This window comes from Misgurnus anguillicaudatus, chromosome 22 (assembly GCF_027580225.2).
Source record: "Misgurnus anguillicaudatus chromosome 22, ASM2758022v2, whole genome shotgun sequence".
Lineage (NCBI taxonomy): Eukaryota > Metazoa > Chordata > Actinopteri > Cypriniformes > Cobitidae > Misgurnus > Misgurnus anguillicaudatus.
This window is the reverse complement of record NC_073358.2, coordinates 39,586,777-39,605,979: the sequence shown is the minus strand read 5'-3', so window position 1 is coordinate 39,605,979 and position 19,203 is coordinate 39,586,777. Positions and strand designations below refer to the sequence as shown.

The 19,203-nt window shown below is 39.0% G+C and overlaps 2 protein-coding genes across 2 annotated transcripts in view; both read left to right on the top strand.

Moving 5' to 3' along the window:
- Positions 1–19,203, top strand: part of LOC141358849 (uncharacterized) — a 365,540-nt gene that overhangs the window by 115,852 nt on the left and 230,485 nt on the right. Inside the window, exon 5 of the mRNA XM_073860655.1 lies at positions 16,911–16,971. Within this exon, the coding sequence (XP_073716756.1) occupies positions 16,911–16,971 (61 nt within the window). The remainder of the gene's footprint in view (positions 1–16,910; positions 16,972–19,203) is intronic.
- The window catches only part of LOC141358761 (uncharacterized), a 145,340-nt gene continuing 144,446 nt past the window's right edge, over positions 18,310–19,203 (top strand). The window contains exon 1 of the mRNA XM_073860329.1: positions 18,310–18,475. Coding sequence (XP_073716430.1) covers positions 18,310–18,475 — 166 coding nt within the window. The remainder of the gene's footprint in view (positions 18,476–19,203) is intronic.

Sequence of the window (19,203 nt, the reverse complement as noted above, 5' to 3'; positions counted from 1 at the left end):
GAAACAATAGATGGTGCCTCAGGTCATGACTGTGATGACACATACCAAATTTAGTGTAAATATGATAAAGCGATAAGGAGATATAGCCTTAAATGACTTGACCACTAGGGGGCACTGACCAAACAATAAATTGTGACTCAGGTCTTGATTGTGATGACTCCCACCAAATTTGGTGTAAATACGTTAAAGAGATGCAGAGATATAGCTTCAAATCTCTTGACCACTAGGGGGCGCCGAAAAGTTTACAAGTCCTCCCAGAACATGTTGTTGATGAACCATACCAAGTTTCATAACAATACGCAATTGCGTTTATGAAATACTTGAACTTAAAGAAAAAAAATTAAAATGGCCGACACACAAAATGGCCGACCAAAAACCATTTGGTATCGTTTGACTCGGCATGCCTCACGAAATCTAACAAGACCAGTCTCATAATTTTACATTCAAGTTTGCAGTAGTTATAAGCAAAAATGTACATTTTTTATATCTCGTGACCAATAGGGGGCAGTGTGATGAAATGGTGCTTGCACCCTCAGGTCATCACTGTTATGACATATACCAAGTCTCATATCAATACGCAAAAGTTTTGCGAAGATACAGGCTCAAACACATTTTGGCGTGCTCGCCCTCGCATTCTTTGATGCGTTATATGACAACGGATAGGTCTACCGTAAAGCTTTTGATAACTTTTTGTCTGGAGTGTCTCTAGATGATGCGTACCAAAAATCAAGCCAGTCAAACAAGCGCTCTAGGAGGAGTTCGAAAAAGTAAGTGTTCAATATAATTCAAAATGGCCGACAGGAAGTAGGTTTGACTCTAACATATTTGGTACAGTCGGACTCGGCACCAGCCAAGAAATCATTAGAGTGAAGTCTTATGTCAGTGTGGCAAATAAATCAAATGATATAAAGATTTTCAACAATTTCTTTACATATCCTGACCACTAGGTGGCGCCGTCCTAAAGATTTATAGGTGCGCTCAGAACATGTCACTGATGAACCATGGCAAATTTCGTAGCGATACGCCATTCTGTTTGTGAAATACTGAACTTAATGAGAAAATTCAAAATGGCCGATACCCAAAATGGCCGACCAAAAACCGTTTGGTATCGTTTGACTCGACATGCCTCAAGGAATCTAACAAGACCACCTTCATGATTTTATACTCAAGTTTGAAGTAGTTATAAGCGAAAATAAGCATTTTTCGAATCTCGTGACCACTAGGTGGCGCTGTGACGAAACGTTGCAGGCACCCTCAGTTCAAGACTGTAATGACATATACCAAGTTTCGTGTTGATACACTAAAGTGTTGCGAAGATACGGCCTCACGTCCGTTTTGGCGTGCTCGCCGCCGTATATGTTGTCACGGTATACGAGAACGCATTGGTCTATCAAAAAGCTTTTGATAACTTTTTGTCATGGGTGTCTCTAGATGCTAGATACCAAAGGACATGCAAATCGGACAAACGCTCTAGGAGGAGTTCGAAAAGTAGGTTTTACGGAAAATTCAAAATGGCGGAAAGATGTGCATGACACAAATGACATCAATGTGTGCATTTGAATCATCATGAACCAAGGATTCAGATGAAAGAAGAATTTAGTTTCTAGGACTCACAGGTCAGAAGTTATGAGCATGAACATAAGTGGATTTTTGGACTGTTGGTGGCGCTAGAGGGTTTGAGTCAGACACACCAATGTTGCTATAGTAACTTCTTAGACTGTCCTCTACATGTGTGCCAAATTACATAACTTTCCTACGTACGGTTCTATGGGCTGCCATTGACTTCAATGGCGGAAGAACTAGGATGAATAATAATAAGAAAACTAACAGAAACAATAGGTGTCTACGCCACTTCGTGGCTTGACCCCTAATAATAAGAAAACTAACAAATACAATAGGGTTCTACGCCCCTTCGGGGCTTGACCCCTAATAATAAAATTAAGAAAACTAACAAATACAATAGGGTTCTACGCCCCTTCGGGGCTTGACCCCTAATTAAGAAAACTAACAAATACAATAGGGTTCTACGCCCCTTCGGGGCTTGACCCCTAATAATAAAATTAAGAAAACTAACAAATACAATAGGGTTCTACGCCCCTTCGGGGCTTGACCCCTAAATATAGCTGCAAGCAGCAATGCCGGGGTCAAGCCGAAAAGGGCACAAAAGGATGTAAAATTGAGATTGGATAAGCAAATTGAAGAACCTAGGTAAACCTAATAATTTTAGATGAAAAAACAAAAAAGTTATCAACAAAAATAATCTAAGTTCTTGTCTACTGCAATCGTCCTTCTGTTATTGACAATCATGAAACATTAGAGCACTGATGGACATGTGAGTGGTGTTTGCAGTGGCAAAACGGGTCACATCATGTTATAACAAGTTTAATAACTCAAAAGACCATCCCCGTGTCTCTACAATGTTCTGATGCAGAGATATAGCTTTTGCAAAAACGGTTGATAAGGTATTCTCAATGGTTGCTAGGGAGTAAATTGGCAACCACCAGTGATTATAGTCAAAGCCATGAAAGGAATAATCCATGATGACTCATGGTTTTAGATGTGTTGTTGCAGTAGTTTTAGGCAAAAATACCATATTCTATGTCAAAACCAGTAGGTGGCGCAATGAAAAAATTGTGCATGCAACATCAGGTCATGATTGTGTTACATCTAGCTAGTTTTATGACAATACACTTTAGTTTAGTTAAGAAACAGTTGTATGACCATAAGGCTGGCTTGTTATCAAAGGTTTTGTTCAATTATAAGGCCATCTAGTGGTGCAAGCACACAATTTTTTTTGTGTAGCCTCAGAATGGGCTCATGCATCAGCGTATCAAATCTGGTGAAAAAATATGTTTTCGTTACGAAGTTACAACCATTTATGTCTAAAAAAACACAAAATTTGAAGGTAATTTTTCGTTTTTTGCAATTTTCGGCCATTTCTGACGATAATTTTAATATAACGCCAATAGAACTTTTTGTTCAGAAGGTAAGGTTAGTTTCTTCCTATGGTGTTTTCGAGTCGATCGGAAAAACGCTCGCGGAGATATTCACGCATGTTTTTTAAGCGTTATTTTGCTGCGCAGGGTTAACCGTAAGGCGAATTCTGGCATGTTTGGTATCGTTGGACTCGGCAACTATTCAGAACTCCAAAGAAACAAGTCCCGTGAAAACACTTCAATCGGAGCCAAAGTTATAGGCATGTAAAGCATATGTCTGACCACTAGGTGGCGCTGTGACGAAACTCTGCATGCACCGTTAGTTCCTGACTGGCATCACAAGTACCAAGTGTCATGTCAATAGGCCTAAGTTTCACGAAAATACAGCCTAAAATCTGTTTTTTTGCGCTCTACGTAAAATTCGTTAAGGCGGTATACAAGAACGGATTGATGTATCGAAATTCTTTTGATAACTTTTTGCCATGAGTGTCTCTAGATGATACATACCAATTTTTGTGGCAATCGGACAAAAGCCCTAGGACGAGTTCGAAAAAGTAGAGTTTACGAATAATTCAAAATGGCGGAAAATTTTCATGACGGAAAATGACGCCATAGGGTCCAATCAAATCGTCCTGAGCCAAGGAATCAGAGGGAACAAGAATTTTGTTTCTAGGACTTACGGATCAGAAGTTATAAGCAAAAACATAAGTGCAACTTTGGACTGTTGGTGGCGCTAGCGGGTTAGAGATAGAGACTCCAAATTTGCTGTGGGGACACATTGGAGTGTCCTTTATCAGTGTGCCAAATTTCATAACTTTCCTACGTACGGTTCTATGGGCTGCCATAGACCGCAATGGCGGAAGAAGAATAACTAATAATAATAATTATTATAAATATAGCTGCAAGCAGCAATGCCGGGGTCAAGCCGAAAAGGGCACAAAAGGATGTCAAATTGAGATTGGAATAGCAGATTGAAGAACCTAGGTAAACCTAATAATTTTAGATGAAAAAACAAAAAAGTTATCAACAAAAACAATATAAGTTATTGTCTACTGCAATCGTCCTTCTGTTATTGACAATCATGGAACATTAGAGCACTGAAGGACATGTGAGTCGTGTTTGCAGTGGTAAAACATTTGTCACATCATGTTACAACAAGTTTAATTAGTCAAAAGAGACCATCCCCGTGTCTCTACGATGTTCTGATGCAGAGATATAGCTTTTGCAAAAACGGATGATAAGGTATTCTCAATGGTTGCTGGGGAGTGAATTGGCAACCACCAGTGATTATAGTCAAAGCCATGAAAGGAATAATCCATGATGACTCATGGTTTTAGATGTGTTGTTGCAGTAGTTTTAGGCAAAAATACCATATTCTATATCAAAACCAGTAGGTGGGGCAATGACAAAATTGTGCATGCAACATCAGGTCATGATTGTGTTACATCTAGCTAGTTTTATGACTATACACTTTAGTTTAGTGAAGAAACAGTTGTATGACCATAAAGCTGGCTTGATATCAAAGTTTTTGTTCAATTATAAGGCCATCTAGAGGTGCAAGCATAAATTTTTTTGTGTGTGGCCTCGGAATGTGCTCATACATCAGCGTGTCAAATCTGGTGAAAAAATCTCTTTTCGTTACAAAGTTACAACCATTTATGTGTAAAAAACACAAAATTTGAAGGTAATTTTTCGTTTTTTGCAATTTTCGGCAATTTCTGATGAAAATTTTAATATAACGCCAATAGAACTTTTTGTTCAGAAGGTAAGGTTAGTTTCTTCCTATGGTGTTTTTGAGTCGATCGGAATAACGCTCGCAGAGATATTCGCGCATGTTTTTTAAGTGCTGTTTTGCTGCACAGGGCTAACCGTAAGGCGAATTCTGGCATGTTTGATATCGTTGGACTCGGCGACTATTCAGGACTTCAAGGAAACAAGTCCCGTAAAAATATGTCGATCGGAGCCAAAGTTATAGGTGTATAAAACATTTATCTGGCCACTAGGTGGCGCTGCGACGAAACTGTGCATGCACCCTCAGTTCCTGACTGGCATCACAAGTACCAAGTGTCGTGTCAATAGGCCTAAGTTTGACGAAGATACCGCCTAAAATCTGTTTTTTTGCGCTCCATGTAAAATTCGTTAAGGCGGTATACGACAAAGGATTGCTGTATCGACATTCTTTTGATAACTTTTTGCCATGAGTGTCTCAAGATGATACATACCCATTTTCGTGGCAATCGGACAAAAGCTCTAGGACGAGTTCGAAAAAGTAGGTTTTACGAATAATTCAAAATGGCGGAAATATTTTCATGATGGAAAATATTATCAATGGTCCAATCGAATTGTCTTGAGCCAAGGAATGAGAGGAAACAAGAATTTCACTTCTAGGACGTACGGGTCAGAAGTTATAAGCAAAAACGTAAGTGCAACTTTGGACTGTTGGTGGCGCTAGTGGGTTAGACATAGAGACTCCAAATTTGCTGTGGGGACACATTGGACTGTCCTCTATCAGTGTGCCAAATTTCATAACTTTCCTACGTACGGTTCTATGGGCTGCCATAGACCGCAATGGCGGAAGAAGAAGAAGAAGAATAACTAATAATAATAATAAGAAAACTAACAAATACAATAGGGTTCTACGCCCCTTCGGGGCTTGACCCCTAAATATAGCTGCAAGCAGCAATGCCGGGGTCAAGCCGAAAAGGGCACAGAAGGATGTAAAGTTGTGTTTGGATAAGCAGACTAAAGAACCTAGGGAAACCTTATGATTTCAGATGAAAAAAACGCAAAAGTAATCAACAAAAATAATCTATGTTCTTGTCTACTGCAATCGTCCTTCTGTTATTGACAATCATGGAACATTAGAGCACTGAAAGACATGTATGTGATGTTTGCAGTGGCAAAACATGGGTCACAACATGTTACAGCAAGTTAAATGAGTCAAAAGAGACCATCCCCATGTCTCTACGCTGTTCTGATGCAGAGAAAAAGCTGTTGCAAAAACAGTTGATAAGGTATTCTCATTGGTTGCTAGACAGTAAATTGACATCCACCAGTGATTATAATCCAAGCCATGAAATGAATAATCCATGATGATTTATGGTTTTAGATGTGTTTGTTGCAGTAGTTTTAGGCAAAAATTACCATTTTCTATCTCAAAACCACTAGGTGGCGCTGTGACAAAATTGTGCATGCAACTTCAGGTCATGATTACGTTACATTGAGCTAGTTTTATGTCTATACACTTTAGTTTAGTGAAGAAACAGTTGTATGACCATAGGGCTGGCTTGATATCACAGGTTTTGTTCAATTATAACGCCAACTAGTGGTGCATACAATTTTTGTGTAGCCTCAGACTGTGGTCGTATCAGCGTATCAAATCTGGTGAAAAAATCTCTTTTTGTTGCAGAGTTATAACCATTTGTGTGTAAAAAATAAAAAATTTAAAGGTAATTTTTCGTTTTTTGCATTTTTCGGCCATTTCTGATGAAAATTTTAATATAATGCCAATAGAACTTTTTGTTCAGAAGGTAAGGTTAGTTTCTTCCTATGGTGTTTTTGAGTCGATCAGAATTACGCTCGCGGAGATATTCGCGCGTGTTTTTTAAGCGCTATTTTGCTGCGCAGGGTTAACCGTAAGGCGAATTCTGGCAAGTTTGGTATCGTTGGACTCGGCAACTATTCAAAACTCCAAGGAAACAAGTCCCTTGACAATACATTGACCGCAGCCAAAGTTATAGTCGTGTAATACATTAATCTGACCACTAGGTGGCGCTGCGACGAAACTGTGCATGCACCCTCAGTTCCTGACTGGCATCACAAGTACCAAGTGACATGTCAATAGGCCTAAGTTTGACGAAGATACAGCCTAAAATCAGTTTTTTTGCACTCTACGTAAAATTTGTTAAGGCGGTATACAACAACGGATTGGTGTATTGAAATTCTTTTGATAACTTTTTGCCATGAGTGTCTCTAGATGCTACGTGCCGATTTTCATGGCAATCGGACAAAAGCTCTAGGACAAGTTCGAAAAAGTAGGTTTTACGAATAATTCAAAATAGTGGAAAAATTTTCATGACGGAAAATGACGTCATAGGGTCCTTTCGAATCGTCTTGAGCCAAGGAATCAGAGGAAACGAAAATTGTGTTTCTAGGACATACGGACCAGAAGTTATAAGCAAAAACATAAGTACAACTTTGGACTGTTGGTGGCGCTAGCGGGTTAGACATAGAGACTCCAAATTTGCTGTGGGGACACACTGGAGTGTCCTTTATCAGTGTGCCAAATTTCATAACTTTCCTACGTACGGTTCTATGGGCTGCCATAGACCGCAATGGCGGAAGAAGAATAACTAATAATAATTGTAAAAAGAAAACTAACAAATACAATAGGGGTCTTCGCCCCTTCGGGGCTTGACCCCTAAAAAGAAAACTAACAAATACAATAGGGGTCTTCGCCCCTTCGGGGCTTGACCCCTAAATATAGCTGCAAGCAGCGATACCGGGGTCAAGCCAAACATGGCAAAAAATGATTCATACGTGATGACTGTCATGATTTAAGATCTAAGTTTGCATTAGTTTTATGAAAAAAATAGAAATTTTTTGTATCTTGAGACCACTAGGTGGCGCGGTGCAGAAACAATAGATGGTGCCTCAGGCCATGACTGTGATGACACATACCAAATTTAGTGTAAATACGATAAAGCAATACAGAGATATAGCCTTAAATGACTTGACCACTAGGGGGCACTAACCAAACAATAAATTGTGACTCAGGTCTTGATTGTGATGACACCCACCAAATTTGGTGTAAATACGATAAAGAGATGCAGAGATATAGCTTCAAATCTCTTGACCACTAGGGGGCACCGAAAAGTTTACAAGTCCTCCCAGAACATGTTGCTGATGAACCATACCAAGTTTCATAACAATACGCAATTGCGTTTCTGAAATAGTTGAACTTAAAGAAAAAATTCAAAATGGCCGACACACAAAATGGCCGACCAAAAACCATTTGGTATCGTTTGACTCGGCATGCCTCAAGAAATCTAACAAGACCAGTCTCATAATTTTACATTCAAATTTGCAGTAGTTATAAGCAAAAATAGACATTTTTTATATCTCGTGACCAGTAGGGGGCAGTGTGACGAAATGGTGCATGCACCCTCAGGTCATCACTGGTATGACATATACCAAGTCTCATATTAATACGCAAAAGTTTTGCGAAGATACAGGCTCAAACACATTTTGGCGTGCTCGCCCTCGCATTCTTTGATGCGTTATACGACAACGGATAGGTCTACCGAAAAGCTTTTGATAACTTTTTGTCTAGAGTGTCTCTAGACGATGCATACCAAAAATCAAGCCAATCACACGAGCGCTCTAGGAGGAGTTCGAAAAAGTAGGTGTTCAATATAATTCAAAATGGCCGACAGGAAGTAGGTTTGACTCAGACATATTTGGTACAGTCAGACTCAGCATGAGCCAAGGAATCAATAGAGTGAAGTCTTATGTCAGTGTGGCAATTTAATCAAATGATATAAAGATTTTAAACAATTTATTTACATATCCTGACCACTAGGTGGCGCTGTCTTAAAGATTTATAGGTGCGCTCAGAACACTTCACTGATGAACCATGCCAAATTTCGTAGCGATACGCCATTCTGTTTGTGAAATACTGAACTTAATGAGAAAATTCAAAATGGCCGAAACCCAAAATGGCCGACCGAAAACCGTTTGGTATCGTTTGACTCAGCATGCCTCAAGGAATCTAACAAGACCACCTTCATGATTTCAGACTCAAGTTTGAAGTAGTTATAAGCGAAAATAGGCATTTTTCGAATTTCGTGACCACTAGGTGGCGCTGTGACGAAACGTTGCAGGCACCCTCAGGTCATGACTGTAATGACATATACCAAGTTTCGTGTCGATACAATAAAGTTTTGCGAAGATACGGCCTCACGTCCGTTTTGGCGTGCTCGCTGCCGTATATGTTGTCACTGTATACGAGAACGCATTGGTCTATCAAAAAGCTTTTGATAACTTTTTGTCTGGGGTGCCTCTAGATGCTACATACCAAAAGACATGCAAATCGGACGAACGGTCTAGGAGGAGTTCGAAAAAATAGGTTTTACGGAAAATTCAAAATGGCGGAAAGGTGTGCATGACACAAATGACATCAATGTGTGCAATTGAATCATCATGAGCAAAGGATTCAGAGGAAACAAGAATTTAGTTTCTAGGACTCACAGGTCAGAAGTTATGAGCATGAACATAAGTGGATTTTTGGACTGTTGGTGGCGCTAGAGGGTTTGAGTCAGACACACCAATGTTGCTATAGTAACTTCTGAGACTGTCCTCTACATGTGTGCCAAATTTCATAACTTTCCTACGTACGGTTCTATGGGCTGCCATTGACTTCAATGGCGGAAGAGGAAACATAATAATAATAATAATAATAATAATAATAATAAATATAGCTGCAAGCAGCGATACCGGGGTCAAGCCAAACATGGCAAAAAATTATTCATACGTGATGACTGTCATGATTTAAGATCTAAGTTTGCAATAGTTTTATGAAAAAAATAGAATTTTTTTGTATCTTGAGACCACTAGGTGGCGCTGTGCCGAAACAATAGATGGTGCCTCAGGTCATGACTGTGATGACACATACCAAATTTAGTGTAAATACGATAAAGCGATACGGAGATATAGCCTTAAATGACTTGACCACTAGGGGACACTGACCAAACCATAAATTATGACTCAGGTCTTGATTGTGATGACACCCACCAAATTTGGTGTAAATACGATAAAGACATGCAGAGATATAGCTTCAAATCTCTTGACCACTAGGGGGTGCCAAAAAGTTTACAAGTCCTCCCAGAACATGTTGCTGATGAACCGTACCAAGTTTCATAACTATACACAATTGCGTTTCTGAAATACTTGAATTTAAAGAAAAAATTCAAAATGGCCGACACACAAAATGGCCGACCAAAAACCATTTGTTATCGTTTGACTCGGCATGCCTCACGAAATCTAACAAGACCAGTCTCATAATTTTACATTCAAATTTGCAGTAGTTATAAGCAAAAATAGACATCTTTTATATCTCGTGACCAGTAGGGGGCAGTGTGAAGAAATGGTGCATGCACCCTCAGGTCATCACTGTTATGACATATACCAAGTCTCATATTAATACGCAAAAGTTTTGCGAAGATACAGGCTCAAACACATTTTGGCGTGCTCGCTCTCGCATTCTTTGATGCGTTATACGACAATGGATAGGTCTACCGAAAAGCTTTTGATAACTTTTTGTCTAGAGTGTCTCTAGATGATGCATACCAAAAATCAAGCCAATCACACGAGCGCTCTAGGAGGAGTTCGAAAAAGTAGGTGTTCAATATAATTCAAAATGGCCGACAGGAAGTAGGTTTGACTCAGACATATTTGGTACAGTCGGACTCAGCATGAGCCAAGGAATCAATAGAGTGAAGTCTTATGTCATAGTGGCAATTTAATCAAATGATATAAAGATTTTAAACAATTTATTTACATATCCTGACCACTAGGTGGCGCTGTCTGAAAGATTTATAGGTGCGCTCAGATCATGTCACTGATGAACCATGACAAATTTCGTAGCGATACGCCATTCTGTTTGTGAAATACTGAACTTAATGAGAAAATTCAAAATGGCCGACACCCAAAATGGCCGACCGAAAACCGTTTGGTATCATTTGACTCTGCATGCCTCAAGGAATCTAACAAGACCACCTTCATGATTTTAGACTCAAGTTTGAAGTAGTTATAAGCGAAAATAGGCATTTTTCGAATCTCGTGACCACTAGGTGGCGCTGTGACGAAACGTTGCAGGCACCCATAGGTCATGACTGTTATGACATATACCAAGTTTCGTGTCGATACAATAAAGTTTTGCGGAGATACGGCCTCACGTCCGTTTTGGCGTGCTCGCCCCCACATATGTTGTCAATTTATACGAGAAGGCATTGGTCTATCAAAAAGCTTTTGATAACTTTTTGTCTGGGGTGTCTCTAGATGCTACATACCAAAGGACATGCAAATCGGACGAACGCTCTAGGAGGAGTTCGAAAAAGTAGGTTTTACGGAAAATTCAAAATGGCGGAAAGATGTGCATGACACAAATGACATCAACATGTGCAATTGAATCATCATGAGCAAAGGATTCAGAGGAAACAAGAATTTAGTTTCTAGGACTCACGGGTCAGAAGTTATGAGCATGAACATAAGTGGATTTTTGGACTGTTGGTGGCGCTAGAGGGTTTGAGTCAGACACACCAATGTTGCTATAGTAACTTCTGAGACTGTCCTCTACATGTGTGCCAAATTTCATAACTTTCCTACGTACGGTTCTATGGGCTGCCATTGACTTCAATGGCGGAAGAGGAAACATAATAATAATAAGAAAACTAACAATAACAATAGGGTTCTACGCCCCTTCGGGGCTTGACCCCTAAATATAGCTGCAAGCAGCAATGCCGGGGTCAAGCCGAAAAGGGCACAGAAGGATGTAAAGTTGCGTTTGGATAAGCAGACCAAAGAACCTAGGTAAACCTCATGATTTCAGATGACAAAACGCAAAAGTAATCAACAAAAATAATCTATGTTCTTGTCTACTGCAATCATCCTTCTGTTATTGAGAATCATGGAACATTAGAGCACTAAAAAGACATGTATGTGATGTTTGCAGTGGCAAAACATGGGTCACAACATGTTACAGCAAGTTTATTGAGTCAAAAGAGACCACCCCCGTGTCTCTACAATGTTCTGATGCAGAGATATAGCTCTAGCAAAAAACGGTTGATAAGGTATTCTCATTGGTTCCTAGGGAGTGAATTGGCAACCACAAGTGATTATAGTCAAAGCCATGAAAGGAATAATCCATGATGACTTATGGTTTTAGATGTGTTGTTGCAGTAGTTTTAGGCAAAAAATCTCAAAACCAGTAGGTGGCGCAATGACAAAATTGTGCATGCAACATCAGGTCATGATTGTGTTACATCTAGCTAGTTTTATGACTATACACTTTAGTTTAGTTAAGAAACAGTTGTATGACCATAGGGCTGGCCTGTTATCAAAGGTTTTGTTAAATTATAAGGCCATCTAGTGGTGAAAGCATACCATTTTTTTTGTGTAGCCTCAGAATGTGCTCATGCATCAGCGTATCAAATCTGGTGAAAAAATATATTTTCGTTACGAAGTTACAACCATTTATGTGTAAAAAACAAAAAATTTGAAGGTAATTTTTCGTTTTTTGCAATTTTCGGCCATTTCTGATGAAAATTTTAATATAACGCCAATAGAACTTTTTGTTCAGAAGGTTAGGTTAGTTTCTTCCTATGGTGTTTTCGAGTCGAACGGAAAAACGCTCGCGGAGATATTCATGCGTGTTTTTTAAGTGCTATTTTGCTGCGCAGGGTTAACCGTAAGGCGAATTCTGGCATGTTTGGTATCGTTGGACTCGGCAACTATTCAGAATTCCAAAGAAACAAGTCCCATGAAAATACATCAATCACAGCCAAAGTTATAGGCATATAAATCATTCGTCTGGCCACTAGGTGGCGCTGCGACGAAACTGTGCATGCACCCTCAGTTCCTGACTGGCATCACAAGAACCAAGTGTCGTGTCAATAGGCCTAAGTTTGACGAAGATACAGCCTAAAATCTGTTTTTTTGCGCTCTTCGTAAACTTCGTTAAGGTGGTATACGACAACGGATTGCTGTATCGAAATTCTTTTGATAACTTTTTGCCATGACTGTCTCAAGATGATACATACCAATTTTCGTGGCAATCGGGCAAAAGCTCTAGGACGAGTTCGCAAAAGTAGGTTTCACGAATAATTCAAAATGGCGGAAATTTTTTCATGACGGAAAATGACGACATAGGGTCCATTCGAATCGTCTTGAGCCAAGGAATCAGAGTAAACAAGAATTTCGATTCTAGGACTTACGGGTCAGAATTTATAAGCAAAAACATAAGTGCAAATTTGGACTGTTGGTGGCGCTAGCGGGTTAGACATAGAGACTCCAAATTTGCTGTGGGGACACATTGTACTGTCCTTTATCAGTGTGCAAAATTTCATAACTGTCCTACGTACGGTTCTATGGGCTGCCATAGACCGCAATGGCGGAAGAAGAATAACTAATAATAATAATTATTATAAAAAGAAAACTAACAAATACAATAGGGGTCTTCGCCCCTTCGGGGCTTGACCCCTAATAATAAGAAAACTAACAATAACAATAGGGTTCTACGCCCCTTCGGGGCTTGACCCCTAATAATAAAATTAAGAAAACTAACGGATACAATAGGGGTCTTCGCCCCTTCGGGGCTTGACCCCTAATAATTATTATTATTATAAAAAGAAAACTAACGGATACAATAGGGGTCTTCGCCCCTTCGGGGCTTGACCCCTAAATATGTTGTTTAATGTTTCTCTGAAGTTTCAAATGAATACGAGGAGTAACAAGATAGATGAGAGACTGACAGAAACGCGAATGTGTTCAATCACAATAAACTTAAACATGTCATGTGATCTGTTTCTCTAAAGTTTAAGCATTAAACGTGTTGTTTTATTACAAATCATTTAAATGTGCTCGTGTGGTTTGGTCAAAAAGTAAACTTCTGAGTGTTTGTGGAACTGTAATTTATTGTAACATGCTGAAAATCATGGTGCCTGTTTAAAACACTGGTAGCAGTGGGGAACCTTCAGGGCCTTCTACGCCTTCAGAGAAGGCCTAAAAAAATTAATAAAAATATTTTTTATAATAATACTTATAAATAATAAAGTATTCAATAAAAATATGTTTTTACATGTTTAAATTTATATTTAATTTAATTTAATACATGTAATATATTTTCTCTCATCTATGTTCTAACGTTAAGCTTACTGTCAGGTTCATATCCAATCAGAATCGTCTGTCTCTATTAAGGCCCGGTAAACTGGCTCATTCATTGGTTAGGACTTCAAGAATCCCAAGGAAGGCCAAGCTATGTGTTTTGGTGTGGAGAGTGACGGGCAAATCGACCAATCACGCTTTGATTTCAAGTGGGCGGGTAAAAAACAAAGCATTGTAAGCCTTCATGAAGTCCTAATCATGCAACAAGCTGGATGCGAGCTGCCGTAAAACACCAAAGAAGAAGAAGTCCTAATCATAGACCGTCTAATGGCCCGAATCTCTGCGGTGAGAGTGGTTGAGGTAAATGGCAGAAAACGTGATTGACGTTGTGGCTAGTTTGATAGGGCTGAGGTAAAAACGAAATTACTTAAGCGGGTACTCGTGAAGAGCACAGCCGAGAGATGCGCGTGCAGCTGCGCTGCGCATATCAGACGTGAACACGAGAAAAATAATGGGTTTAATTATACTTTCACTTCCTGACAGTTTTACTTGAGGATAGTAATGACTGCAGGCGACGCCGAATTACATACAATATAATTACCTAACTAAATCTCAGAGAATGCAAAAACATTCACCGGGGCTCGGGCTAGGGATTTTGCGAGCCCGCAAAATATAACAGGTGGACTGAGAACGCAGGGTGCTATATTTCCCCTTATGAAAAAGACTAACAAGCTATCCTACAGCTAAATATATATTTACAAAAAACAAAAATTAAATGCAAATTTACAGAGCAGCAGAGTCTGTATTTGTGTTTATCAGTTAGATTAAAGTAATTTTAAACTTTAAAACTGCATTTAAAGGCAAACGATGCCTATTCTGTAATTTAACTTTGCGTGCTCAGAATTTTTACACGTTCACTGTATGATTTAACGAAATACGAATAGCCTAGTATTATATTCTGAATTTTAAAATGTATGAAAAACAAACCCCATGCTCACTTGTCTCCATTTTCCTGTTTTTAAGAATTAAGGCGGTGTAGTAAGCAGAACCTATCCATTAAATTTGTGACTTTCATTTATTGCGCCATGCGTAATTGCGCATGGAGAGGCATTTGCACTTCATTGCATATTTTGAAGGCCCAGCTGAAGTACTCACGGTTCGCCACTGACTGGTAGCATATGAGACCTTAAAGTCTTTATTTTTATTCCACAATGTTCCCCATCTGCTGATAAACATGTATTTAGTATGCATAAAACAGATGATTGACTTTTTAAACTTCAAATATATAATGCTTAACATCGCTCACTAACTTCTTTCGTGAGAGAATCTCCCTCGATGTTCTGTCTGCAGCGCCAGCGCTTGAGACTCCGCCCACCTGAGCAGCTCGTTAGGATTTAAAGGGATACACACAAAAACGGTGCATTTTTGCTCAGCCCCATAAAGTGCCTATTTGAACATGCCATAATAAATTACCTATATGGTATTTTGAGCTAAAACTTCACATATGTACTCTAGGGACATCAAAGATTTATTTAATATCTTAAAAACGTCTTCTGGAATGTCCCCTTTAAAACATATACAGGCTACGGATCCAATGTTTCCAAAAGCAGGATGTATACCTTGTGTCACTCTTAGAAACATCAACTAAGGGCACAATGATCATATTCTTAGATCCTGTTAGTCTGCACATGAATCTAAACATAAAATTTCTTAAGACAGCATTAAAAGTGGGCACATTATTAGACACAAACATTGGACTGGCACTACTCCACCTAGGAATTTTAAGCACAATTCTGAGTGCATCATTATAAGCCACTTGGAGTTTTTTTCATTTTTGACTCACTTAAATTACACCACAGGTGGGAAGTGTACAATGGAGTGCATTAAGTTTTGAAGAGTGAGATTTTAACATCAGGAGTGCACATGTGAAATTTGCGTGCCAGCATGTTTGCCTGCCCATACAGTTTTCCACTAGCCTGGTAATACCATCCTCTGCTATTTTGCTTCGCTTCATAGACAGAGTCTGGCTGGGCATAATTGACAATCGTTTTCCTTCTCGTGGGAGGGGCTTGTCTGAAGTTTAAAATCATTGGTCTAAACGTAAGCCAATCACACATAACATTTGGATATGATGGGCTTTATGCGCCGGATCAGCCGCATCGAATCTCTGCTGTAAAATACACGTATGATGTGAAAACAAACCCATCGAGCGAAATACCAGAGTTAACATGGCTATGAACGACTTTTGCCGATTATGTAAAGTCAATCGGGCCAGAGCTAGTTGAACACTATCCTTACGGTGGCTTTCCACTCACGTCTAACGGGAGGAAAGCCCCTCTCTCCTCTCAAACTCTTCCACCAGACAACCATAACCATATGTAAATTAAATCTCCCTACCTTATTTTCTGGTTAATCAGGAATGTCACCAAAGAATGCTTGCCCACGCGTCCTCCACCATTATCTGTAAACAATATAATTCCCTTCCATGATTTCTCGATCGTTGTGCACGTCAAGCTGTGCTGCACACAGTTTCACGCTGACGATCGGTAAAGTTGATAAATTAAACTTTTCCAAAAACTTGTCGGGAGCAGGGCAACAACATAATCTCCATTCAAATGTTTAACAAACACTTTTCTTGTTCGGGTTTAAGTTGGCAAGTGCCGGTTCTCCACAACAGAGCTTTCTGTGTCTCCATGTCCTCAACAGACTTCAACCGTGATTCGGCGTTTAGCGTCTACGTCACGGCTCTCAGCCCGCCCTCTGTTCGTTGATTGGACGGTCGTTTTGAGACCGGTGGAAAACGGTTTGAATGGGAGGTATCTCAGACTGAGTACAGAAGCGTAATGAAATTTAGCGGAAGTACGAAGTCTGACGTAGTCAGGCTAGTTTTCCACACTGACGCTGCAAATCATCATCATCACAGAGGTCATCTCTTATCACATGTCCCAGATATTTAACTTTCTTTACAACCTTTAAAGGTTCACCTGCCAATGAAAAAGAAGGATAGGCACACTTCATATCCTCCTTAGTTCTGGCGATTAGTACCACACAGGTTATGATGGATTTTTCAGACTTTTTTCTTCACCTCAACAGATCAACAAAACATGGGGTAAAAGACAGAGAATGAAAATGGAGGAATCTGCTTTAATGACAGGTGAATGTTGTTAAAAAATCGAATTTATTTGTATTCCAAAGATCAGTACAGACAAAAGAGAAAGATTTAGTGACAAATACAGCGGGGAAAAGAAGTATTTGACACATCAGTGTTTTTATCAGGGGATTTCGGGCTATTGACACAAAATTTCCTACACATGTAGCCATCAAGGCAAATTTGAATTCATACAAAGAAATCAGAACATTTAAGTTTACAAATTGAGTCATAATAAATAAAGTGAAATGACACAGGGAATAAGTATTGAACACATGAAGAGAACAAGGTGCAAAATGACATATAGAAAACCAGATCATCACCTGAAATCTGTCAGTACTGAGAGAGAAACCCTGCCCCCTATCAGTACTAATTGATATCAGCTGCTTTAGTCCTAATTGATGGCCTATAAAGGTTTCTCATTACCCAGGAGGCACCCAAGAAAGACTTCATGATGGGTAAAAGCAAAGAACTCTCTCAAGATCTTTGTAATCTTATTGTTGAAAAGCATTTTGATGGTAATGGTTATAGGTGCATTTCCAGAATGCTGAATGTTCCTGTGAGCCCTGTGGGGCCATTATCCAGAAATGGAAAGAGCATCACTTCACCATAAACTGGCCATAATCAGGCGCTCCACCTAAAAGCCATAGAAAATCTATGGAGAGAACTTAAGATCAAAGTTCATAAAAGATGCCCAAGGAAGGGTTGGCCAGAATCACTCATGAGCAATGCAGACGACTGGTTTCTCTATACAAGAGGCATCTAGAAGCTGTAATCACCAACAAAGGCTTTTCTATTAAATAAAGTGTGTTCAATTCTTATTCCCTGTGTCAATTCACTTTATTTATTATGACTCGACTTGTATACTCAAATGTTCTGATTTCTTTGTATGAATTCAATATTTGACTTGATGGCTACATGTGGAAATTTTGTGTCAATAGCCCACGTAGGTATCCCCTACTGATAAAAATGCTGATGTGTCATATGCTTATTTCCCCACTATATTATTTAATTAAATGGCTAATTTAGACAACATCTGTGTACATTTCTTTTCCAGAGCTTGTGGTTAATAATGTCGAGGAATTTCATCAAAAATTAATCAAGGCTTTCAGAGATCAAAGCAAAAAACTGGAACAAACTGAATTAAAGTTAGAGGAGAAGGTGATAGATTTGGAAAAAACAATAGAAAGTAAAAACCATGAACTACATGTCAAACATCGGGAACTGGAAGCAAATAAAAAGACCCAAATGGAGATGAGGGAACAACTCAAAGAAATGCAGACTAAACTAACAAACACTACAAAGCAACTGACAGAAACATCGATAAAAAATAAAGAATCACAAATGCAACAATTAGAAAACCAACTGCTGCAAAAAAACAAAAACACTGAGTTGGAGAATCTGAAGAAACTGATGAATGAGAAAGAGAGACTGCTAAATGACACAGTCAAAGAGCTGGAAGCTAGTAAACATCAACTGGAAACACTGAGAAAGAGAATAAGGAATTTAGGTAAGACTTTCTTAAATGACAAAGGAAAGAGAAAGAAAGAGTCTCATTTATAGCTTGATGTAACCGTGAAAGTTAGAAAAAGAGACCACTGGAAAACACAATCAAATAGTAGCAACAACAAGCAAAAACCAGCTGAGGTGGTAGACAAATGTTGGCCATTAATTCAAATTCATAGCTTAAGAAGAAACATTGATTTATGCTTAATGTACCAGTGCTTAAAAAAACATATAGACAGTATGTGTCAAAGAAATTGAGAATAAAAAGTGAGAGTAGCAAGTCAAACGCTTCACAAAATAACGATTTAATCAGGCTTTAGTGAGTTATGAAGGATGAAGTTTCACTATCTTGGAGAGTGCTAATTTTTTTTAACTCTGTTATTTCAGAAAACTCACACTGTGCAAAATCATGTATTTATTTGTCCCAGAATTGCTTTTTGTCACTGTACTTGACCAATTATTTTCCAGAGGGACTTAAGGTGTTCTATACGTTTGCTGGAAAAACAAATAACATGAGTCACAGGAATTTTACTGAGACTCTACTAAGCCACATTCAGAATCTGAAGGAAACTTCTACAGTCGATGAGAGTGATATTGTTTTAGTTTTCTGTCCTATTGTCTCTGGAGCTGAAACGGATATTCAAGCAGCACTGAAAACATTCACTGACTCCACAGGTTGTTTGATTATCATCACATTATTTTCAATAACACTACATTTTCTCATTTTCTGAA